Source organism: Mytilus trossulus, chromosome 4 (assembly GCF_036588685.1).
Source record: "Mytilus trossulus isolate FHL-02 chromosome 4, PNRI_Mtr1.1.1.hap1, whole genome shotgun sequence".
NCBI lineage: Eukaryota > Metazoa > Mollusca > Bivalvia > Mytilida > Mytilidae > Mytilus > Mytilus trossulus.
The window spans coordinates 57,186,591-57,213,822 of NC_086376.1; the positions used below are offsets into that span (position 1 = coordinate 57,186,591).

Sequence of the window (27,232 nt, forward strand, 5' to 3'; positions counted from 1 at the left end):
GCCAATTAATTCTGTATATTATCAGGAAAAATATGAAAGTATATAAGCATTATCTTTAAAGCAACACACATTTTGGTTATTTTGCACATTTGCAACACACAAAAAAGATATGTATCAGTTTAGATGTTTTTCTGTTACACAAATAATATTTAATGCCATGAAAAGTCAACCCTGATAGAATTTTTACTTCAAGGGAGACTCGTACAATAAACTGCAAGAATGTTTCTTTCAGTGGGAGATAACTCACTATTATGCAATCTGAATACAGAATAGATTAATAAAAGTTTAGGCTGCAATTTAACAAATTTGTATAATATATAATTTGTGTCAATTTTAATTCCTTTTTAGGTAATTTATAAAACAGTGCCAATGTTTTCATGAAGGGGAGTAAGACTTGTGGTATATGATATCTTAAATACAAGTACGTATATTATTCTTCTATTTAAAACAATTTGATAATCTTAAAATAAGTTGACAGGGAAAAAACATGCACCAGGCTTAAAGTTGTAAGAGGTCAAATGGTGTTTTGTTGTTGACTATAAAGGTTCTAAAATTTTGAATTGATCACACTAATGTCATTGTAAAGACTTGTATGCAGGCTTTGGCTAAACCACGAAATGAAGTACCAACATAATTACAATTGTTCACCAAATAAGATGCTGAAAATGGCTCCTTTGATACATGTCGGGTTATGAAGCTTGAAGGAATATATATAAAAAAAAAGATGTGGTATGATTGCTATTAATGAGACAACTGTCCACAAGAGACCAAAATGACACAGACATTAACAACTATAGGTCACCATACTGCCTTCAACAATGAGCAAAGCCCATACCGCATAGTCCGCTATAAAAGGCTCCGATATGACAATGTAATACAATTCAAACGAGAAAACTAACTGTTTATATTTATTTATTATATTGACCAACAGCAGTCTTATAAATATAACCTAATTTATAATTTTAGATTTTTTTACCAGTAGCCCGCCAGTCCCACATTTCAGTCCAGATAGCAGATGAGTAGCAACTCCATGGAAGATGAACCAAGTCCAAGGCTTTGCCATGTAAGCAATCATGCAGCAAGGATAGCAGCTGGAATGAAGATTAATTATTACATTGATCTTCAAACAAGTCTGAGGCTTTGTCATGAAAGAAATAATGCAAGTATATTCAAGCCAATTAATTCTGTACATTATCAGGAAAAATATGAAAGTATATAAGCATTATCTATAAAGCAACACACATTTTGGTTATTTTGCACATTTGCAACACACAAAAAAGATATGTATAGGTTTAGATGTTTTTCTGTTACACAAATAATATTTAATGCCATGAAAAGTCAACCCTGATAGAATTTTTACTTCAAGGGAGACTCGTACAATAAACTGCAAGAATGTTTCTTTCAGTGGGAGATAACTCACTATTATGCAATCTGAATACAGAATAGATTAATAAAAGTTTAGGCTGCAATTTAACAAATTTGTATAATATATAATTTGTGTCAATTTTAATTCCTTTTTAGGTAATTTATAAAACAGTGCCAATGTTTTCATGAAGGGGAGTAAGACTTGTGGTATAAGATATCTTAAATACAAGTACGTATATTATTCTTCTATTTAAAACAATTTGATAATCATAAAATAAGTTGACAGGAAAAAACATTCACCAGGCTTAAAGTTGTAAGAGGTCAAATGGTGTTTTGTTGTTGACTATAAAGGTTCTAAAATTTTGAATTGATCACACTAATGTCATTGTAAAGACTTGTATGCAGGCTTTGGCTAAACCACGAAATGAAGTACCAGCATAATTACAATTGTTCACCAAATAAGATGCTGAAAATGGCTCCTTTGATACATGTCGGGTTATGAAGCTTGAAGGAATATATATAAAAAAAAAGATGTGGTATGATTGCCATTAATGAGACAACTGTCCACAAGAGACCAAAATGACACAGACATTAACAACTATAGGTCACCATACTGCCTTCAACAATGAGCAAAGCCCATACCGCATAGTCCGCTATAAAAGGCTCCGATATGACAATGTAATACAATTCAAACGAGAAAACTAACTGTTTATATTTATTTATTATATTGACCAACAGCAGTCTTATAAATATAACCTAATTTATAATTTTAGATTTTTTTACCAGTAGCCCGCCAGTCCCACATTTCAGTCCAGATAGCAGATGAGTAGCAACTCCATGGAAGATGAACCAAGTCCAAGGCTTTGCCATGTAAGCAATCAAGCAGCAAGGATAGCAGCTGGAATGAAGATTAATTATTACATTGATCTTCAAACAAGTCTGAGGCTTTGTCATGAAAGAAATAATGCAAGTATATTCAAGCCAAATAATTCTGTTTATTATCAGGGAAAATGTGAATAAGTCTATAAGCATTATCTATAAGGCAGGACACATTTTGGTTATTTTGCACATTTACAACACACAAAAAAGATATTTATCAGTTTAGATGTTTTTTTGGTACACAAATAATATTTAATGCCATGAAAAGTCAATCCTGATTGAATTTTTACTTCAAGGGAGACTAGTACAATAAACTGCAAGAATTTTTCTTTCAGTGGGAGATAACTCACTATTATGCAATCAGAATACAGAATAGATTAATAAAAGTTTAGGCTGCAATTTAACAAATGTGTATAATATGTAATTTGTGTCAATTTTAATTCCTTTTTAGGTTATTTATAAAACAGTGCCAATGTTTTCATGAAGGGGAGTAAGACTTGTGGAATAATATACCTTAAATACAAGTACGTATATATGGATGATCTATAAGGCAACACCCAGTTTTGTAATTTTGCACATTTACAATAAATTAAAGTGCAACACACAAAAATAGATATTTTATCAGTGCATTAAGACGTCTTAATATACAAGTCTGTATATAATTCCTTTATTTAAACAAATTTTATCAACATAAACACTTTAAGAAAGAACCATTGCATAGGTTTATGAACTTAATTAAGAATCGCTCAAAAATTATAATACCAAATAATCATGGAATTTATTTTAAATTTCAAGCAGAAGAAATGATGCAAATGTCATAATTAAAAATAGTTCCAAGTTCAAATAATAGCCTGTTATTTGTTAATTACAGATCACGTAAATGCCCTTAAATTTTGTTAAGCCTGTGACATTTAAGAAAAAAGCTAGACATGTGGTTTTCATAGAAGTCTTAGGGTGAAGTAGGATTGGCTGATTTTTTATTAGCATGACACAGGAAAGTCGAGGGTCTGGGATAAGATGGAAAGCCATCATATTTGGTCAAATTGTTTTCTGTCACGTGTAGTTGACCATAATGTACCACCATTTTAATTTGACAATTTTGAAAGAAGTTATGGGAAGTCTTTCACAATTTTAAGTATTGTGATCATGAGAAAACTTCTGAACACAACTCCTCTGATTGAGACTCTTTTACAGAAAGCTCCTGTACCTAATTGGATTGTTTTCCCACCTATAGTTATAAAAATAAGGTATGATTGCTAATGAGACAACTATCCACCAAAGTTCAAATGAAGTGGATTGAAGCAATTATTGTCACATTGATGTGTTCTCTGCATCTTCTTTCACCTTGATATGTTATATATCACATATTTCTATATAATATACTTATACCAACAGTGATTCTTTTTTCACTATTTTCAATGACTAAGCATTTTATATTTCAGGTAAGCATTACAGCTTGTCTGTGCAGATTGATGTTGGAAATTGCTATATGAAATAACTTTTAAAAGTAAGAACTGATTTATAGATTTATAAAATTTTCTATTTAAGATCATCTAAATTCCCATGATTTTTATAATGTTTTTACAATTTAATGTTTTCTGGATTGACATGTCAAGTTTTAGGAAGGGAAAACTATTATTTTGAAAAGTTTCTCTGCTTTAATTGTATGTTTTAAGCCATTGGCCCATACTGGCAGAAAGTGCTTTTCAAAAATTTCGATAAAGAAATAAAGTTATTCCCAGTTTAATTGCTATTTGTTGCCTATTACAATTTCTGAAAATATGACAGAAAATTGAAAAGTGTTATTCTTTTTCAGATATTAATTACTGTGGCTGAAGGATATAAATGTGTGATTATTTCTCCATACTCCTAAATTAGAGATGTTGTGAAGGTTCTTAACATGTTGACAGCTGGGTGCTCTCTCTTCAGAAGACAAAAGATTTAAAATCCCCATTCTGACAGGACATGACTGCCAATCTGTATATCCTGTCTGAGTATCATGCACTACCAAACAAATACCTTACTTTTACATGTATTTTACTGCAAGTCTGAAGAAGACCACGAGTGACCATATTTCCTTTTGGGTCTTTCTAACTCTACCAAATAGTTTCCAATATGAACAGTTCATATAAATCTTGCATACTTCTTCTTGTATCATTTACATGTTTTTTGATGGATTAAACTGTAAAACTATTGTAATTTTAGCACTACCAGAGTAATTATAAATGAACTGTTTTACAAAGCAATTATTGAATTTTTCATGCATTGAGTTATCTTGATCTTTTGAAGAATATTTTTATGCATTTGGTTCTAACCTAACCTCAATAAGTAAATTCGTAGTTTCCATTTTCTGTTAAAATTAATTGCATAAATTTACTTTAGGTAAAAAAATAACATCATTGTAGACATATTTCTTGTTCATTTGGGTCTTTTTAAAGGCTATCTCTTTACTCTTTAAGATGTTTTTTTCAAACCCCTAAAAAACAGTTTGCTAAACTGACATGTAAAATAAGATTTTTCTTTCTTTAATTCATAATTATCCAATATATGGATCTATTTGTCCATCAATATCTCCAATTCAAATCTCCAATATTTAATCCCTAAAGTTCATGCCTCGGGTATGTATATGTAAAGTTGAGTTACATTAAAACAGAATTTAAGGTTTCAGCAACACCTGAGGGATTGCTGCAGTAATTTAATAAGATAGACAAGTTTTGGTTACCCTGATCAGGATTAAAACTACAGAAGAGCACAAAATTCCCAAGTGATGATTTGTTCTTCACAATTTGTCACCATAAGAAGAAATTACAAATAGAGAGTGAGTGAAGGTATGACAGTAAACTGGATTAAGAATGTTAAATAAAATATGTTTTTGCAAATTTGGACGACAATTAATTGCAATTATGTACCATTTCAACAATAGAAGAAGTATCGACTTGCAAATCCATACCAATTTACAACACTGGAAGAAGTATGGTTGTCTGAGGGAAGCCAATTGGAAGTACGTACCTTTTAGTGAAGCTAATTGGGAGCACACCCTCTGTCTTGTTGCGAAGCTGATTGGAAGCAGTACATATATACCTCTGTCTGCTAAAGCTAATTAGAAGCAGTACCCTTGGCAGAGAGGTCCCAATTAGAAGTATGTAACTCTGAGGGAAGCCAATTGGAAGCATGTACCTCTGCAAAATTTGATTAAACAATATTAATCAAATTTTATTTAACATTCTTTTTAAAGTTTACTTGCATACCAACTCTCATTTTCTAATGCTTATGAGTTGTATTCATGTATACTGTATGTATAATAATTCCCTAGTCATAAAAGTATAACAGGAATTGATTGTCTTCTGGCGTATGTGTTATACATGTCCATGTAGGCATAGCAATTTTAGCACCAAAATATTTTAGTTGTAAAGTGACATCTTTATCTATTTTATTTCTAACTTGAACTTTGAACATTGTATTTTTAGGGATGTTTTTACTTACATATTTACAAACAGAACAAAACAATATTCGTCCGAGTATGTCTCGTGAGACGACTTGTCGCATTGGGTCGGAGCATATATGACTGTTTATGCACCGATGGGTCGGACCCAGGTTTCCAGTTTCCCATTATTGGGTTTGTTTGGTTGTTCCTGGCCGGCGAGGTCGTTGATGATCGAGTTATTCATAATGTTCAGTTATTCAGTTTACATTCATGTCAACCATATTATATCTCTTGTTAGTACAAGGTCTACTTTACTAGCTAAGTTGTACCTAATAGTATATTTCAAGGTTTTTGTTATTAGGAATAATTGTGGTTATTGTTTTTTTCATATATTTATATATTAAGACACATGTATATAATTATTTAATAAATTCCGTTGTCCACTATGCTTGCTGGGCTATCGGCAACACTATATATATATATTGTATTCATTTATGCCTCAGTTATAATAGATATAAGCGTATAGGGTATACATATAGTTATTCAAATGCAAAAGGTTGACATGACATTATTTCTCTAGTACTGGTACAAGTTATTGAAATCATATTGTATAATGTATGTTTATATTGATAATTTGTCTTATTAAATGGCAGCTCACAATATGCCGTATTCGAGCTAGTCAACAAACATAAGTCTGTGTTGTGTTTTTCTTTAAGGAGTTAAAAGTTAAATGTATTTAGTGGACAGAGCTAATTTAAGATCCTATGTCCTTCAAGCTGTCTGAGTTATTGATAAAAATAAGATATGGTATGATTGCCATTTAGGCTCAACTCTCCACAGTACATCCTTCAACAATGAGCAAAACCCATACTGAATAGTCAGCTATAAAAGGCCATGAAATGACAAATTTAAAACAATTCAAACATTTGTTTTGTTAAGCCTATATATTTGAGGGAAAAAATTTAAGGTAATATTATATATATTATAAATATAAGTATGTCTGAACCAGTGACGACTCTACAATAGATTTCATCCATCAGATCACCAGCAGTGATGGTGATACAAGGCTGACAATACATTCTGTATATAAAATTCCTCTAAACATCTGGTGTGCGTTTTTGTCGATGGCAAATGGCAGTCAGCAGGGTTAAAGAACATGGGTTGTTCAACCTGTAAAATGTTTTGTTAAAATATTCTTTTACACTTTTTTGGTCTTTTGGAAAATGCTGTTTGTGCTGTATTTAGACCCCTCTAATAAGAAATTTGTTTTGCATGTACACATATAAAAAATTGTGGTTTTTATCCAATACAATCATGTTTGAACCTTGTTTTCAATTTTGACTTATTTATATTTTTTGCGTGTGAATAGACTCGTATATAAAATTGATTTGACAAAACTTATGTTAAAACCCCTGCAATAAAGAGCGGTATATAGTGATGGCAGATGTCCATCAATCCGTCCCTATGTTCTTCTCTTAGAACTATAATTTCCACTCCAGATTTCAAGTACAGCTGGAACAAATCTTTTGAAATATCAAGGCAATGTCATGGACCATAAAATTGAGGGACAGTTAGATTTTTATGAAATGAAGTATAAAGTATAAAAAAAGTTGTGGTATGATTGCCAATGATACAACTCTCCACAAGAGACAAAATGACAGAAATTCACAACTATAGGTCACTGTACAGCCTTCAATAATGAGTAAAGCCAATAACACATAGACGGCTATAAAAGCCACGAAAATAACAAATGATAAACTGAATTCAAACGAGAAAATTAATGGCCTAATTTATTTACAAGAACGGAAAACAAATATGTAACACATCAACAAACAACAACCACTGAATACCAGGCTCCTCACTTGGGACAGGCACATACATACTGAATGTGGCTGGGTAAATAAACATGTTCGCAGGATCACAACCCTCCCTAACCTGGGACAGTAGTGTAACAGTATAACATAAGAACAAACTATAAAAATCAGTTGAAAAAGGCTTGTATAACTCATCAGATTGATACATTTAAAAATACATCTAACAAAAACAGAGTGAATTACTAGTTTACATAGTTTACCATAAAAAAATAGTATTTTGTATAATATTTAGGTATATATATTTCGTCTGAAATTCAGTTATAGTACTAGTATTACATACATATAAATAATAGCGAAGATGTGTTTTGGAGGTCAGTTTATATATGTTGTTTAACATGCTCATTGAAAAGTGTAAATTGTGTAGTGCATGTTCTGCTGAAAATTAGCTTTTGTCATCACTTGGCTTCCCTCTTAAATTTTTAAATAAATCTTGTGAAACTATGAGACCAAAGTAGTAAGTTCTGACATGAATGGTAAAAATTGGCCTTTAGAATTTTATATTTTGTTTTAATCAGGCCAAAATACTACAAATTTCACATAGAAATAGTTGGGATTTTGGCATATCACAATAAAAGTGACAGAGGTATGACCCCTTAAATATGCATTATTTGTGTTGTAATGCCAGTTTTGGTCAAATTTTCAATAATTTGGTCTTCCACTTTTCCGCGGAAAGACCTTTTGCTTTATGTTCTGATCTTTTAATTTTTCTTGCACAGTATTGTTTCATAACATGTCGCTTAGATTTTTGGAATATGATATCTAACCGTTTATACGCTTTACCAATTGACTATTATGAGAGTTATCTCCACAAACTCCACAAACTATGTGTTTCTTTTGTTCACTTCTCCATCGCAACCGTAAAAGTTTACAAATTAGTGATTTTTACCAAATTGCTAGTTACAACTTCAGGATCAGGATGACCATTTAAACCAAAGCTATTTGGATACCACAAGTAATAGAGACTTAGGGTCTTTGGATTTAAGGTCTTTTGTCCATAAAAAATAAATTTAGGTCAAGGTCATATTCTGAATTTTGATTTTGGCTTGTTTGGACTTCTTTTCTTAAACTGTATAAGATATCAACAACATCTATATATACTAAATTGTTAGTTACAACATGTCGTTAGTCATTTCTTTTGGTTGAATGGATATGCTGACATACATGAGAGTTTTTCGCCCCTCTTTTATAATAGAATTTGTAGGATTAAAAACTGTACCCATGAAATGATGTCCCATGGACAAAATTTCAGGAGATGACCGAGGACAGAATTTTATTATAAATCATTGTCCACTTCTTTGAGAAAGCGTCCCTTGAAAAGATATTCAATTTTGACCTTTGATGGATATTGTTTTAATATTAAAATCATGTCCAAGGCACAGGCATCAACTTTGACATAACATATTTGGCTTTCTTATTTTGATGCTGACATTCATAAAAAAATGATAAATAAGTAGTATTTTTCAGATTAACAGGTCTTATCAACCCCAAGAGGGCACCACTCTCATTATTGCATAGGTACAATACCTGTTTAAGTTTGTCCTCATGATTAACAAGTTTTAATCAAATTGAGAATGGAAATGGGGATGTGCCAAAGAGACAACAACCCAACCATAGAACAGACAATGTTTTCTCCTGTGGTATTTTTTGTCAACATGTATAACTACATGTAAAACATTTCATCCTTCTAAATGACCTTCTTTTAATATTTTTAAACTCTGAATAGTAGGGTATTGACCATAACACGAAAAGTCATATAGCTGTTTATATTCACCACTTTCCATTTTTGTTTACATCTGTATTGTCTTGATTTAAATTTCAATTACAATTTAACTAATTGATTAAAGCATTTCAATGATTGCTAAATTATTTCTCTTTTTTAGGGACAGAAAAAAGTAGCTATACATGTACTATGAAAAATTGTCCCTTGTGACATATTTTAATAAAACATCCATGAAATTATGTCCAAGTACAAGGTACAATTTATCTCTTAGGGAGACACTATATATAGTTTATGAATGTGATATTCTGTCGTTGAACGAAATTTCACAGATGAACTGTGAAATATAGTTCAAGAAGACACAATTTCGTATGACACTTTTTTGGCTTAAATGAACCGTCTTATACTCCAGTTATTGTGGAACCAGAATATACTGGTGATTTGGTCTCTAAATCCCAAGCCTCCCTTTTGTGGTATGGAACCTTAATTGTGGTACAACTTCATACAGATCAAAACTCTTAAATCACAATTATAGTTTGAAACCAAATGTATTTGGATGGCTATAACTAGGACAACGGTGGCGAACAAATTTTATATAAAAGAAGACCAATACTGAAATTGGATCTGTGCATTTTCATATTGTAGAATGAACAAATTGTGCTGTTATAGAGGCAAACATGAAATTAAAGTCTTAAATATAAAATTTATTACAACTGTCACACAAAGTTAACATTAACCAAGAAAACTAATCATTGACCGATGAACCATGAAAATGAGCTCAAGGTCAGATGAAGCATGCCAGGCAGACATGTACAGCTAACAATTCTTCCATACAACAAATAAAGTTGACATATTGCTTATAGGAAAAACAGACCAAAACATAAAAACTTAACACTGAGCATTGAACCATGAAAATGAGGTCAAGGTCAAATAAAACCTGTGCAACTGACATATAGATCATAAATTATTTCCATACACCAAATAGAGTTGACCTATTGCATAAAATATTAGAAAAAAATACCAAAACTCAAAAAATTTACTTTGACCACTGAACCATTAAAAATGAGGTCAAGGTCAAATGAAACCTGCCAGCTAGAAAATCACCTTACAATCTTTCCATACACCAAATATAGTTGACCTTTTGCATACAGTATAAGAAAAACAGACCAAAACAGAAAAACTTAACTATAACCAATGAACTATGCAAATGAGGTAAAGGTCAGATGACACCTGCCAGCTAGACATGTACACCTTACAATCATGCCATACACAAAATATAGTAGACCTGTTGCATCCAGTATAAGAAAAACAGACCAAAACATAAAAACTTAACCATAAGCAATGAACAATGAAAATGAAATCAAGGTCATAGGATACCAGCCAGTTTTCCATACACCGAATATACTAAACTATTGCTAATAGTAAAAAAAAAGTAACATCATAAAAAATGTTAACTTTTTTTGCAAGCAGTGACTGAACCATGAAAATGAGGTCAAGGACATTGGACATGTGACTGACAGAAACTTGGTAATATGAGGCATCTGTATACAAAGTATAAAGCATCTAAGTCTTCCCCCTTCTAAAATATTAAGCTTTTGAGAAGTGAGAACACCACTGCCGGATCACTATCCCTATGTCCAGTTTTCTGCGTTTCTGCAACAAAAGTCGCAGACTCTACAAAAATGACACAAATTAAAAAGTTTGCGTCTGTAGCATTGTTTTTAGTAACTAAACAGTGTAATGTCATACTCATATGTATACTAACTATGTCAAAACATAAAATTTTAGATGTGTATATATCTTTCATGCACTTCAGAATGGTTTCAATGTTGACCAAAAAAACATTTTGAGACTAAAATTTGAAGTTATACATGTTGATCTGGGATACAAAACAGTGACGGATCAAGAATTTTTATAGGTGGGGGCCAACTGACTGCCTAAGAGGGGGATCTTCCCTAAATCTGCTTCTGCAAACTAATTGCAAAAGCACACTGTTCTTTAGGACAAGTAAGCTTTAAAGAAGATACAGTTTATTTTAAATACTTTTTATTGAACAAAATTTGTTAAATAAATAGAATACTATTGCACAAAAATATCTAAACAGAATAAAGAACAATATTTTAAGACTAACATAAACTCAAACTCAAACAAGGCACTGTATTTTAATACAAAGTGTCAACAATACGATGTTTTCCTGTTTTTTTTAAAAGAAACCTGAAAAAAGCAGAATTAACTGTCAGTTTTCATTGCTTATATTAAAGAAATGCTTTTAACATTTTCTCCTTCCAAGAAATTGTTTAAAATAGTTATTAAAATGTTTAGAACTTTAACCCTTTTTGAATGCAATGTTAACTGGCAGTATAACTAAGTCCATTTATAAATAAGTAAAATACAGAACTACAGGATTTTTAATTTGTTTTTTTACAAAATTTACTTCTGGATACTATTCTATGATCATTAACAAGCTTCTGTCCAAGTTTGGTAGAAATCCAGGATAGTTTAAGAAAGTTATTGAAATTTCAAAAAAACATTAACCACAGACTGAATATTTGAGGAAGTTGTCTACCTGGATGACAGAATGCAGGAGCACTGTCTCCCTTTTGCATCAAAAGTTGCAGGCGGCACAAAAAAATATATTGGAAATATTGAAGTAATCTGTTTTTGAAAAGGAAACTAAAATTTTTCAACCAAAATATATTTTACAGTAAGTAACCATCGGCACTGAAATTCATTTTCTGTGATTTTCTTTGCAGGTGAGACAATAAATCGTCAACTCTTGTTTTTATATTCCATTGACATATATCAATTATTTTGACCTTGAGGTCAAAGTTTGTGATCATATGCAGGTCATGATGATATGTGACAATTGAGTCAAAGAAAGAAGTTCCTTTCACATGAATTTCCATTCTCAATTTTATAGTGTTACAAAACTAGAAAAAAGGTAAAAGTTCCATAAATTCCCTCAACATTGTTGAATCAAAAAGGTGTTACCAAGTGGCCAACTACTTTTGATGGTAAAAATAGTACCCAGTACATTGTATGAGAGTATTCTGTCAATGGTCTCAAAAGGGTTATGTTCACAAGATGTTTTGTCAAAATATTCCAAAATATGATCAAAGTCCCATAACTCTTTTAAAAAATTATACACCACTGTCAAGAAACTAAGACTACAAATAATTCTTCTAATAAACCTAATTGCTATTTGTTCATTACTGGACATCACAAATGTTTCCGTAAAATCATGTCGTCATTACAGAAAATATCTGACACCACAATGGAAAAGTGAAATGTTCAAGCGGGAGAAATTCTCAGGTCAAGCAGGAATGGAGATATGGTGTATTCTATTAAGTTTGTGAAATTCTGTCACATGGTCAGAGTATTTATGTGTTTCAGACAAACAGACAGACAGGTGAGAGGAGACTATTACCATATCCCCCACAATGCAAATTAATAACCGAAGTTTTCAAAAACAGATCAGCTTTCACTAGTCTAGAAATTTCCCAGAATACGCCTCTTTTTTGGCCTGTAAATATGGACAATTGCCTATTAAAAGTTAAAACTATGGTTGACGCCCTCATACATAAGTTTTGACAAATTGTATGAGAATTAAACAAACACTACACAATTTTTGACATCATAAAGAGATGGAAAAAAAATTACAACCACTGACCAAATTCTTGGGCAAGCACATAAACCATACCATAATCAATGTCATTTTGCTGTATTTAAATGCATCAGTATTTAACTTAAATTTTCCATGGAAAACAATTGTGGCTGGCTGAAATCTTTTCATTGGATAGCATATCTTAATTGGACATTGATGTCAATTTTTTCCCTGCAAAATATGAAACTAAATATGCCTGAAAATGCCTGTATTCATCTTCACAAGTCTTTAATGTTTTAGATTCTGGAATTCCTCCCACTAACTTTCAAAATTTAGATCATATAAAAAAGATGTTGTTGTATGATTGCCAAATGAGAAATCTCTCAACAAGAGACCAAAATGACACAGAAATTCAAAACTATGGGTCACAGTATAACCTCCAAAAATGAACAAAGCCCATACCACATAGTCAGCTATAAAAGACCCTGAAATAACTGTAAATAAAACAGTTAAATGAGAAAACTAACAGCCTAAATTATGTAGAAAATAATAAAGGATAAACTTTTATGTAACACAGCAACTGTTTATTCCAATGAAGCCGAACTAAAGATGTTATGGACATATCATCAACATGATGGGTCTAATTGACCCAAACAACTAATTGTGACAACATCAACTTCGCATGATTCTCGTACAAGTCCTGTGTTTGCATTAGCTTAAACTACACTCATACAGCTGTTTTAGGGATAACCAAGAGTTTTCCATAAACATTTGAATGCTATGGTCAGGATAGAAAATATGGAGTATTTATAAAATATAAAATCACACTTTATTATTATGGCTAAGATAATGTAATGTCACAAATTGTCTTTCTACAGATATAAATAATAGATTTGGTTGGTTATTGTCAGTAAATCCATCTAGCCAATCACGATCTCCAAGGATAGGAACTGGAGCAACCCCCTCACATCTGAAAAGATAACAAAATAAAATTAAGTACTATATATGTTAGACTCAGATCGACATCCGGCCTCTAATCAACGTCCGTTCCTCAATTCGACGACCGTTTATCAAATCTAACGTCACATTCTCAAATCGATGTCCAATATTTTAATACTCTAATCGATGTGCAATGTGACGGCATGTATTGCCAAAACGACGTCCGATTGATTGTATAAAAAAGAAGATGTGGTATGATTGCCAATGAGACAACTATCCACAAAAGACCAAAATGACACAAACATTAACAACTATAGGTCACCGTACGGCCTTAAACAATGAGCAAAGCCCATACCACATAGTCAGCTATAAAAGGCCCCGATAAGAAAATGTAAAACAATTCAAACGAGAAAACTAACAGCCTCATTTAAGTAAAAAAATGAACGAAAAACAAATAAGTAACACATAAACAAACGACAACCACTGAATTACAGGCTCCTGACTTAGGACAGGCACATACATAAATAATGTAGTTGTCTTTTAGAATCGATGTCCAATATCAATAAATAATAAATTACATGACTTTATTGTTTACACATGTAGATATAGGAAGATGTGTTATGAGTGCCAATGAGACACTCTCCATCCATCCATATCACTGAAGTAGTATATATTTGTTGTGGGGACAACTGAAGGATGCCTCCGTGTGCGGGAATATCTCGTTGCATTAAAGACCTGTTGGTGACATTCTGCTGTTGTCTGCTCTATGGTCGGGTTGTTGTCTCTTTGGCACATTCCCCATTTCCATTCTCAATTTTATTAACAATTTAATGTAAGGGAGATAATCTAGATTTTCAATAAATTTGTAGGTGAATATGTTTTATATAAAGTTTAAATGTGTATGTGACATCATATCATATATCATACCTGGCCAAAGCTTTAATTTTATATTCAAGCTAATTTTCTTTCAAATTTCCCTTTCCTGTCATTTTGAGGTTGTTAAAAAAATAAAGCTTACATGTACTTATTTCTTACATTTTTTGTCAGGTGATTACTTTTTTTTTACTGTTCTGTCATGCCCAGGATTGCAATTTTTCTTTGAAAACTTTCACCCTTACTTTTATGCATACAATTTATTATCATATACTTGAATACAATATTACTAAAATTTTACAGTTCAATAACATTTAAAAATATCAAAAGGCTATGCCTGAAAGGATTACAAGGTTTATTGACCAGATTCTTAAGAATTTTCATAGCGGGCTGATAAAGGTACCCTTATTGACTGCTTCTGGAATGTTATCACATGCCTTTCCGTTAATTTCCATGACGTTTATCACATGCAACTTCGTGCATTTCCGGAAATTTGATTGAAAACGACAACAGAACGCGGAAAACGGCAAGTGATAAGACTTTTCCCAAAATAGTTGAGGAGCAAAAATTAATTAAGTTAAACTTGTTTTTAAAGACATAAATGAGGTGACAATATTATTGAAGAACATGAATAAACAAATAAAACGCTTGTTAACAATAAAACAATTAAAGTAAAGAATTTGTTTTGGTTGTCTGTAAATATTTTCTGAAAGTGCAAAGACAAACAAAAATTAAATTTTAATATTTCTTGTCTGTATATCTTCTGCTGAAGTATATGATAAAAAGATAATTACATGTCATTTTTCATATCAGACCCTTTATCGGCCCTCGTTCATGATATCAGCCCTCGAGCCTCCGGCTCTTGGGCTGATATCACAACCTTGGGCAGATAAAGGGTTTGATATGAAAAATGCCATGTAATAATCTATACACAACTGGTCAAATATTCACAAATAGAATTTCGTTTTTTATATGTATGTTATAAATAACAATATGTAAATAGCAAATGATATATCATATAAAAAGAAAGAGGTATGATAACCAAAAAGAGCACTGTCCACAAAAAATAGATTAAATAAAAGGCTCAAAGGTTAAATAAAAAACTCAACGGTTAAATAAAAAGCTGCAGTGTCTTATTCAAGTATTAAACAAGATATATAAAAAGTTCTCATGGCAACTGAAGTAATTCTGTGTGTCCTTACAAATAGCTTTTTTTATTTTGTTTAAAAAATTCAATTTTTCCATGTATTGTTAATCTGAATCTTTAAATAAGATGAAAACTTACCTATCTTTAGGAACTTGAATTCTCTGTAATATATCCTCCCTATCTATGTCATAAATATAAAAATATGTCTGTAAATTGATAGCATCCAATTCATTCACCATGAAAACAGCAAATCGACGACCAGCATCAATCAACAGTTTATCCTTAATATTTCTGATACGTTTGCTCTTTAACAACTTAAATGTTGGTCTTGTATCTAAATTTTCTATAGAAAAATAATTTATACTTTCATCAGTACATTTTGTTGACTCAGCAGATTTCAATACAACACAGAAAGTTTTGTCATCAAAGATTATCGGTGAAACAAAGCTCTGAAGGTGTTTTAAGATATCAACTTCATTCGACCAGTTATGTTCAAACTGGAAAGTCCATATGAATATATTCCCTTTTGTATCTGATGATATTACTAAATGTCTATCGCCTTTTAATTTTTCTAAAAACTTTACTTTTTTTACCCATCCAAAATGGATATTTGAAAAAGAATTCAGCATGTGACCACTATGGAAATCCCAGACTTTAACCGTGTAATCAGCTGATCCAGTCAAAACAAGATTATCTTCCCTATTTACATCGATACTCATCACACCGTTAATGTGACCTGCATACAAACAGTACATGCTCTCAGTAGCAAAGCTCCACACAGCAGCAGAATTATCATAAGAAGCAGTATATAGGTATTCCTTGTCAAAGTTCAGATCAGCAATACTATGAGCTGCTATCACTTTCTCCAGTTCATTTACTCTGATGTTCCATATATAAACAAATCTGTCTTCTCCACCTGAAAATAAAATCAAGTACTGTAAATTCATAAATTATTGCGTGAATTTATTATTGCGATTTTGTCAATTTCAACTTAAATGCGATTTTCATTTTAACGATTTGGGGAAAAGTCCTGCTTTATTCAGTTAAAATATTACAAAATGCAAGTTTTAATTATTGCGTGTACAACTCTGTCGCATTATTCGCAATAATAAAAACCTCACAATAATTTCTGAATTTACAGTACTCTATTGAATGAAACTGAATGCAAAATGTGACCCAAGTTATGTAGATCACAATGACTGGTGTAAAACAGTGTATAGAATGTAATTGCTAAACTAGTTCAACAGGATTTTAAAAAAAAAGAAGTTGTGAGACATACAACAATGAGACAACAACTCAATGACACAAAAAAAGGGGGGTCTTGATGTCAACATCATATTTTAAACAATAGAAAAGTATTGTCTTTTTAAATACCTTGGATTCATTATAACTCTTGTGATAACAATTTCAGCTTATTTCATGGGCAAGGGGAACCACAGATTCAAATTATTGATGAAGTACAAAGTTTCTATATGCTTGTATTCTGAACCTTATATTCAAATATCTATCTCCGGCCTAGCCACAATCAGATGTACATTTCATATTGGGTCTATGTTATAGGCTTGTAAAGATAAGAGGATAAACTTTACATAATTAATACATCTTTGAACTGAAGAACAGAATGTAGGGCTCCACAATGAATATCAAATATCATGTATAGGTGCTACCTTTTTGAAAAAAAAACGCACTAAAATACACGCTAAAAATGGGCAAAAATTCACGTTATGTTGTTTCATTTAAAATTACACTGTTTTTATCAATTGATAGTTAATAAGTGAACTTAATTTGAACTAGATTATTGGATCACTGTTATAGACAATTTATTCATCTTTCTTTTACTGGTTGTTGCAACAAAAAATCTTCAGTGGTTTATACAAAGTTATGATAAAAAGAGGAATACTATGCGATTGTTAGAAAATTTTGTACTTTTGTTTTTAGCTTGCTCAGTGTAGTGATAAAAGAGAAACATAAATCAAATTTATTCTATTATGTGTTTTGTGTTCTCTTCTAGTATAAACATTATCAAAAACTACCTCATATATCAATGTTGCAGTACCCTAGCTGGAGATATATGCCATCAAAGTTGGATATACAAATAAAGTGAAAAAATGTCTTGTCAGTTGACATGCATTCCCTAGTAAACTGGAAGTGAAATAACATTAATGTTGCATTGCTAAGTTCCTGTTCTTTTGTAGATATGAAAACACTACTAACATTTTTTTCTACCATCAATTCATAGAGGAAGAATTTGAAAAATATGTCAGAATGTCTTGTCCGTAGACATGGCTTTATATCAATATTGCTTGGCTTTATGGGTCAAAATTAGTCCTATGTGTTGTTTAAACTTAGAAATATCTTATCTTTAATTAATAAATGGTAATTTAAGTGTTCTATTTTTTTGTAAAATTACTTTACAGGAGTGGATTTTAAAAAGTGGCAAATTATCAGTCATAAAAAGCATACCTTATTTTACTTCAATACTTTTATTCCAGTTGCTGCATAACTTAAAAGATTAACTAAATCAAATAAAGAAAAAGTATTTCTCTATCTCTGACTTTATCTTTTGCATTTCAGTATTACCAGCAGATGCAGAAGTGTCTACGGACAAGACACTTGTAAATAACAAGTATTAAATTCAATTATTTGTCTGTTTTGGAACTTAAATCTTATTTATAGGTGATGAAAGTTATCTATTCAAATTAAAACTCAGTATTTTTAACATAAACATAGTCACAATTAATTCTAACAGATTTTTTTTCCAACTGAAATTGTCTTGTCCGTTAGACATTACCATAATATATTTGTTTCAAATTTCCTTGAGTTCAGCCTAGATTGATAGATAAAATGTATGTTATTTTTTCAAGAGAACACATTCAGCTATGTCACAATTGAGTTTTAATAATAGTTCGATTGTTTTGAACAGTCAGTTATATGGATTTCAGTTAAAAGAATGCGTCTTCATTTTGGCTTAATCAATAAATTATTGAGTTATGTAAAGAATTATGGGTACATTTTTATATTTTCCAGTAAGACCTCTTTTTGGCCCCAAGATAAAGCAGTTTACAAAACTGTTAAAATGTAAAATTTAGTTATTTAATGGAAAGTAAAATTCTTCTGCTACATAAATATGGGCTGTTTTTTACAATACAATTTGACAATGCACATATTTCGGGTACTAGCATTATTAAGTCATGCTAAATTACTGAAATCTTAAAAATTTTAGCATTTGAGTTAAATTTTAGACGGTTTCCATCTTAAATGAAAGTGGCTGCATGTGGTAAGTTGTATTTGATGATATTACATAACATAGATAATGGTTGAGGATGAACACGGATGAGGCCACTTTCATTTTTGACAAAAAACATCTGAAAAGTTACATTTTTTGGCATATTTGATAGATTTTTCCATATTTAGGCTTGAATCGGAGCGCTTTCAATGACTAAATCGGTTAAAATCTTTCACATAAACTAATTCAATCAACTGAAAAAGACACTTAAGGTGGTACCTAACACTAAAGGGAAATAAATCTGTAAAGTCAGAGTAACGTTTTTATTATGTTGTGTTGTAAAAGGAATATCAAGCTTCTCAATGATCAAAATTGGTGTTTGTTGAACTGCTATATAAACAGTGCAATTTTTCTGACAAAATAGTTGGTTAAAAAATTTTGAAATTTTTATATTTTTGTTAAAGGGTCAAAGTAAATATTTTGACAAAGTTTTATGAAAATTAAATGAGCCAAATTAAATTTAGTGAAAGTGTTAGGTACCACCTTAAGTGTATAGAAAGTGTCAAAAATCTTTCGTCAGATGAACCTGAAATTTGAGGCCAAAATCGGCCCTTACCAGACCTACTCCTTTAAAAAACATAGCTTAACATTTAATTGGTAACTTTTAATCTTAACTTTAACAATCATCTTTGAAAGCATTTAATTAAATATCAATAAAATGTCTTGTCCGTAGACATTATCACAATGTGTTTGTTTCCATTTTCCTTGAACTTCAGCATCATTTGATAGATAAACCTGATAAAATGTATGTTTTTTTTTCAAGAGAACACTTTCAACGTTGTCAAAATTAGGTTTTAATAATGCACTTCATAAAATATGAATACAATGTCTTGTTTGTAGACAAAACATATAAATTGTATTGCTAAGTTTGATTGTTTATTGTACGAATGTGCATCAAGTTATTTTAATGTTTTATACACCAGAAGAAAGGAATTTTTGGAATTTTTGTTATTTACAGATTAGTTTAGGTATAGTTTGATCAGATAAGATTAATGATTAAAGAAAGCTATTGTTGTTTGAAATAACTGTGATTTAAACATGTTCTTGATAAAAATTTTCAATTAAAATGTTTAATATTCAATAGTTCTAAACATATTTTGTTGTTTTTTGTCATTGACCAAAAATCTGAGACTGGTGACAATGTCTTAAAGGCAACCATTTAAGAAAATTAGGCAGTTTTTTAAACACAATTTATTTAATAAAAATATTAAATATTTCTTCCAAAAACTGCATGTAATTATATGAATGCTTCCAGTGTTAGCCTAACGATGGCAATTTTTCATAATTTAAACCATTTCTGTACCAAAATATCACAATAGTTTTTTCTTCATGTGATATTCATTTTTGCCTTCATGTGAAACAAGAGTTTTTTTCCTCATGTGATATTCATTTTTGACTTCATGTGAAACAAGAGTTTTTTCCTCAAGTGATATTCATTTTTGACTTCATGTGAAACATAAAATGTACATCTGATTGTGGCTAGGCCAAGAGTTAAAGTGCTTCGGTCAAACCTTCATAGAATTTTATTTTTTGTAAGATAAGAAATAATATCCAGAGTAAAATTTTGTATTAAAATATTTTTTTCCTTTTTTCATAATTTATGATAGAAGGACTTTCTAGAAGTCTTATGAATTCTCAATTAAGATCTTATCAAAATGAGAATTCAAAACTAATATGGTACTACAGACAGTGGTCTATTGTTGCTGACGTAATGATATCTTTCTTGGTTTTCTTGATATTATATTGAGTTGTCTCCACATCTCCTCTTCTCCCTATTCAGGCTATTGTTACATGCATAAAATAAATTTTTGTTATCTTTTTTAATACTAGCACTTATGTTTCATATGGCTGGAGAATACAATCTTGTATCAACAATTGAAACTGCCATAATTTTGAATTCTAGAAAAATTGATAAGAAATGTATGAGGAAAATTAACCCAACTTTTCCAAATTTTTCAGAATTTTTTATATATGTGTCCTTTAAAATGATAACAAAATCTACTTTTTTTCATTTCATGTATCTTACCAATTGCTAGCATGTTTCCATTGAGATACAGATAGGTAACATTAACATTAGCAGCCTTGACTATCTCCTCTCTTATAGATTTTCTGTCTGCCATATGTCTGTTTCTACTGATTCTCTTTGCCAGTGTATGAACATGGTTCCTTGTTATCTTTAGAGGTTGTCTCATCCCTGCCTCCCAAATCAGACGGGACCAGAGAGAGATACAGTCTGTTACTAATCTATTCCAAGTTCTGTTTACCTATTCAAGAAATTATGTTAAAAAATGTAAAGATATGAATATTTTTTTACTGGATGGTTGCATTAACTAATTATGACATCTATGTAGGCTGACATCTTCAATTTTATTCTTGTGATCTTCTTAAGTCTGGAATAATATGATTTATTTATTAGATTTTATTGGCTTTTGAACTAGCTTTCAGTAACTGCAAGTACTCTTAGATTGGTAGTTTGTGTCTTTAGTCTTTTTCTTTTGGTGTCTTGATAATCTGAAGAGATCAAGCATTTCCAATCGATTTTCACAAATTGTTCATATGTTGTGAAACAACATTATTGTTCCTGACAGGTAAGGGGTTACCAAACATGTTAAACCTGCTGCATTCTGTATTCGTCTATTCAAAGTCAGAAACCTGTATTTTTGTTCTTGTTTATCATACACATATTTGTTTTTAGTTAATTGTTTTGTCATAAATCAGGCTGTTGGTTTTTTGTATGAATTGTTATCACATTGTTTCATGTCAGTGCCTTTTATAGCTGACTATACAGTAAAGGCTTTGCTTGTTGCTAGCAGCTTTACAGTGACATATACTTGCCTAAATCTATCTTGGATAATTGTCTCATTGGCTATCAAACCACATCTCCTTACACACTAGTAGTACATAATAATCTCAATATATAAATAGCATACAATATTTCATATAAATCATAGGTATGACAAATCTATTAATTATGTACAGCATTGTTTATAATCATGTAGATTTTATATGCTTACACTGTTGCTTTTTTTGGAGGAGAAAAAAATCTCTGACAAACCAAAGACACAGTTGACAGGCTTCATTTAGACATTAGCTATAAGGCTACTACAAAAAGCATGCACTGAATAAAGAAACACTATCCAAACATTAATACCTTTTAAAATGTACATGCTATCATATGCATAAAGGTTATATGCTTTTAAATCATGAAAATCAAACAAAGTTTATATAAGTTTCTATTTTTCTCTTTGAAAATTAAAACACAGTTTTTAACTGATGTCTTTATCTGATAGACCTTGAAAAAATAAGATAGTCCAAGTGGTTCTTTTAATCATCAATTCAAAAATAAATTATAAAAATTCTATGTATTGAGTAACATAGTTTAATTTGCAGTGTAAAGGGTTCATCTTTGTCAAAAATCTTTTTTAATTGTGTATCGCAATGACTATAACTGTTTGCATGGGACCAAATAGACAGAAGAATTTATTTCAGTTGTCAGAACAAAAATGGAGGGCTATAAAATCAGTGACCATATAATTTTGATATGTACTAATCATTTCTTATAGCTTTAATTAGACAATAGTCACCAAGTAAAGCAATATATTACAGCGCTACAAAAAAATAATCTACTCCTTACCCAGACTGAAGAAAGAGAAAGACATGCAGTTACAAAAGGGCCAATAACCTAAGCTAAACTAAGCTTAGAAACATTAATTCTTTAATCTTGTATGCTTACAGTTTTCAGTGACATAGTTTTCAGATCTACTTTCATTAAAAAAAAAAAAAAAATCAAGGAATAAGTTTTTTAAATTGATATATGGGGGAGGGGGGATAGGATTAAGAGTAACACCAGAGCACACTTTAAGTCTAGTAAACTCAAATTAAGTTTCCTGACATGTGTGTACATGTAAGTACATGCATGACATGATGTTTATAATTTTCAAGATGTTTTGTGTTTCAGAAATTACCTAAGATGAAGATTATGACATGCTTTGACAGTCAGTAACAAAAAGGAGAATAATAGTTTCCTATCAGAGCCATTTTAATAGATATCATTGAGATATGGATTCATTTTGCAATCATAATAAATGCATTCTAATTCTACTTAATTTTAGATTCTAACGGTACATTTTTGTCCAGAAACAATTTATTTCTCTTTCTGTCTTTCTCTGAAGTAATCATGAGAAAAAGAATCCTTAAACATGTTAAATTTAAATTAACACATTTTTACAATAATTTTTTCTACCAAAAACTTGCAATTCTGTATTTTTTGGTTTTGTTTTTGCATCTATCTAAAAGCATAGCATATGTTACATAAATAAATTTCTTAGGAAGTCTATTTTCTCCTGACATCTATGTAATACTCACTAATCTAGAATTGAATGCTGATGATACATCTAAATAATTGATGATTTTATGTGACAGTTCATTTGGCAGAACTGCAAAGAAATCAACCTGGCAGGTAGTAGGTAAGTACACCTGTACTAAGAAGGACAATTGTTCTGAACCACATAGTTCTAATAAGTGTTGTAGGGTCTCCGTCTTCTCCTGGTCACATAAACTTGAAAATCTGCCCTTGGTTGATTCCAACCAATCTTTAAAGTCCATTGCATCTGATTATAAAATTCAAATGATCTCACAAGCATGGCTGGAACATGTTATTACCTGGAAGAGATGGAATTCATTGAGCAGCAACTCCTCTGAAACCATACAAAGTCGAAAATATTTGTAATGCGACGTATAAATGTAGTATTTGTACTTCCTATTAACATTTGTTTGTTTTGTGTCACAAAAGACAACAACACTCAGATATTTTTACCGCATAGTAATAGTTTAAATGGTCGACATGTTTCACCTATAGATAGGCGTCATCAGGACAATGCTACATACAAAATTTTCAGTAAGGTGCATTTCTTGAGGTTGAGCGGTGAAACGAAAGTGTAAGTATAATTGCGGTAGTTATGGTGTAGTTATATAAATAGAAAATGAAAGTTAAAGTGAAATGACATAGAGAATATAAATAGAAAGAAAAGTAAATGTTGTTTAAATAAATTAATAAAAGTTTGAAAGAGTTAGTTCTTCCTTGTAGTCTTACAGTACAGTAATATAGTCTAATTGGAGGTTCCTAGTGGTATTGTTTGATGATAAAATGTTCGGTTTAATTTCCCAATGGACACCACCTCAGGGTTATTCCATACCAATTTGTTTTGAAACTAATTTTTGGAAAAAATAACAAAATTTAGAGACCATTATCGATTGGTGTTTTATAAGCTTTCGCACATGCTCAATCGACATACTGCCTGCAAAAATTCAAACTCTTTGTTTCAACAAGGCCATAATAAATAATAGGTTTGTTTGCCCAAACGCTACCTACCCAGAAAAAAGCTGCCTACTCAAATTCTTTTATTGTCCTGATTTGAAGAAGTTTTTTTTTAATCAAATAGGCATGAAGACTAACAAACATCTGATACTTCAATTTCTTTTTTTGAAAAAAAAAAAGAAAATGCCTACCTACCTACCCACTGTTACAACCTTTGGGTAGGGTTTGGGCAAACCAAAATAAAGTGTGGCCCAAATGTCAAAATGTCCAATTGTACTTCGATTTTGTGGGCCCATTCTAGTTGTATTTTAAAAATTCATCAGAATATTTATTAACAAAAAAAGAGCAGATGTATGGTAACATAAGTCAATTCATTTTAGAGTATTTTCATTTGTAACCACTGTAAATTTAAACCAGGTATGCACAGGCACTCGTCTCAGAAAAAAATTTCCTATATATATATAACATGTACAAAGGAGTCTAAATTGAAAACTACGTTCAAACCTATGATAGCGTTGGATAAAAACCGCAATTTTTATACGTGTGCATGTTAACAAATTTCGTTGTACAAGGGTCTAAAAACAGCACAAACAACATTTTCCAAAAGACCAAAAAGGTGAAAAAGTATATTTAAACAAAACGCATTTGACTAACAGGTCGAACAACTGATGTCCTTTAACCCTACTGACTGCCATTGGCGATTGCCAAATAAAATTGATCAAAAGATGCAACAAAATGGATCTTAATATAAAGATCTTATGTCACAAACATACGGTGTCAATATTTTTTGAGTACACCAGATCCGGATTTCGACAATAAATGTCTTTTCAGTGATGTTAGGGATCGAAACGGTAAAGGTATATAGGGGGAAAAAATTCTGAGACGAGTGCCTGTGCAGGTATGGTACAACATTATGAGACATATTATTCAGAATAATCTGATTGTGATATTATATCCTTTTAACACTGAAAAAGTTATCTGAATGAAGTGAAGGAAGTTGTCACAGCAAAAAAGTAAATAGCCTTTCAAGACGTCAAATTTATTTTGGACTATTTATAACTTACATGACTTATACTAAAAGTAATAGTATCCTTCGATCATATTTTCTTGTGATATATGAATTCATACTACACATGCTTTTTTGAAGGATGTTGTGGCTTCACAATGCATTCTAACTAGCATGAAACCCCATAATACACCTTATCGCTATGCTATTCCCGACTGACCCAAGAATCCATCCCGCTTGACCTATTGACGTCATACAACAATCACTTTTCTATTGTAGCGTCAGATATTTTGTAGTGTGATGTCAAAATTTTATGGCAAGCTGTGTGATTTAAATATTTGTTCTATTTATGCGCACAGCTCATAGTTAAATCATAAGTATTATAATATAAAGTTAATTACGAGACAGCAAAAGAAGTTATCAACTTAATGATGGCCCCAATAATCCAGGTAGAAATGTCCATTATTGCGGACAAATAGCAATAAGGAGTATATGAGGATACATCTGCTGTTTGTAAATTGTATCCTGTTCAGCTGTAGTTGCACTTTGGTTTTAGTTTTGCACATTATTAGAAACCATTCTGTCCCAATTAATACAGCAAATGCACCAAGCAAGCAACCGGTTACAAATAAGATGCCAGAGGGTGCACTAATTTTTGCCGGTTCAAGGCAGTTGCATATAAATATTTACAATATGTCACTGTCAGTAATGCTAATTTTTGGTCTTTGACTTTAAATTAAATGTGGTATACTAAATAAAGTTTGAATATATGCTGTTATAAAATTATATTTTTCTGTTTGAAAGGAAAATAAAGAATTGCTCTGTATTACATGACAATGACCATGTTGGCTGTCCAAGTGTCAAACATTGTCATCAGTGCAAGGTGGCAAAATGTTAGAGTTATCTTTCCTTTGCTTACAATATTGTTAATATTCCGTTCGGGACTGAAAGTGAGCCGTTTCGTATGCGTGTTTTCAAATCAAATCAAAATCAAACCAAATGTCTTTATTCATAATTGAAGGGCCATTAAAGTTTATCACAAATCACAAAGTTCATACAATATCCAGACATACAACACATGCAATCAAACAAACAGACTGATTATTAATCAAAATTAATTAAGAACAAGTAAAAATATATGTGAAAGCCAGTACAAAGAGGAATAACTCAATTTGTTTACCTTAACTTATGTTTCTATTTTCCCTGTTTATGTGGAACATTTTATAAAGGTACAGACTTAAAACTATTAAAATCTAAATCTTAATATGTTATGATCCAGATTAAGATATTTTCTAACTTTATGTTTCTCAGATTTGGAAACTTTTAAATTCATTTTGGGATTTACTCCGTTCTGTAAGAAATTGGACCACGTTTTACCTTTTCAATTAAACAAATGCAAAAAATGTTGGTGATCAAATGAAGACAAGAGTTTGACCTTTCAGATTGATTGATTGATTGATTGATTATTTGATTGATTGATTGATTGATTGATTGATTGATTGATTGATTGATTGATTGATTGATTGATTGATTGATTGATTGATTGATTGATTGATTGATGTAAATTGATTACTTCCTCAGTTCATAACAAACTTTGCCCGTTTGATTTGTTTGAAATGTACAATAGCATTTAAATACACAATATCATTTAAAGTACTTCACTTCAGGTAGAGAAAATAAAGAAAATTAACGGATTTACTTTCAGCTGAAAGGTTAAAACCAAAAAGAAAGTTGAAATCCAATGGTGTTTAAATACTTGAATAACCGAGGAGCTTTATGATAAAACAAAAAAAAAGGACAT

At 31.0% G+C, this 27,232-nt stretch overlaps 1 protein-coding gene and 1 long non-coding RNA gene across 4 annotated transcripts; one reads left to right on the forward strand and one right to left on the reverse strand.

The window, feature by feature from the left end:
- Positions 1 to 348: 348 nt before the first annotated feature.
- LOC134715601 (uncharacterized) lies at positions 349 to 6,360 on the forward strand. The gene is made up of 7 exons (XR_010106768.1): positions 349 to 421; positions 967 to 1,063; positions 1,522 to 1,594; positions 2,139 to 2,235; positions 2,696 to 2,768; positions 3,687 to 3,751; positions 4,061 to 6,360. It is a non-coding gene; the product is annotated as an uncharacterized LOC134715601 (long non-coding RNA).
- A 5,001-nt stretch (positions 6,361 to 11,361) lies between these two features.
- Positions 11,362 to 26,367, reverse strand: LOC134715603 (F-box/WD repeat-containing protein 2-like). Of its 3 annotated transcripts, none has more exons than XM_063577892.1 (5): positions 26,252 to 26,306; positions 23,474 to 23,770; positions 21,135 to 21,372; positions 15,961 to 16,738; positions 11,362 to 13,833 (listed from the first exon to the last, which is right to left on the reverse strand). In XM_063577892.1, exons 2-5 carry the CDS (start codon positions 23,711 to 23,713, stop codon positions 13,686 to 13,688), a joined length of 1,404 nt encoding a protein of 467 aa, XP_063433962.1. In that variant the 5' UTR covers positions 23,714 to 23,770; positions 26,252 to 26,306; the 3' UTR covers positions 11,362 to 13,685. The 3 variants fall into 3 exon arrangements, with proteins under 3 accessions (XP_063433962.1, XP_063433961.1, XP_063433960.1); XM_063577891.1 differs by having other exon boundaries at positions 11,363 to 13,833; positions 23,474 to 23,805; positions 26,262 to 26,342; XM_063577890.1 differs by having other exon boundaries at positions 11,365 to 13,833; positions 26,262 to 26,367.
- Between the last annotated feature and the right edge of the window lie 865 nt (positions 26,368 to 27,232).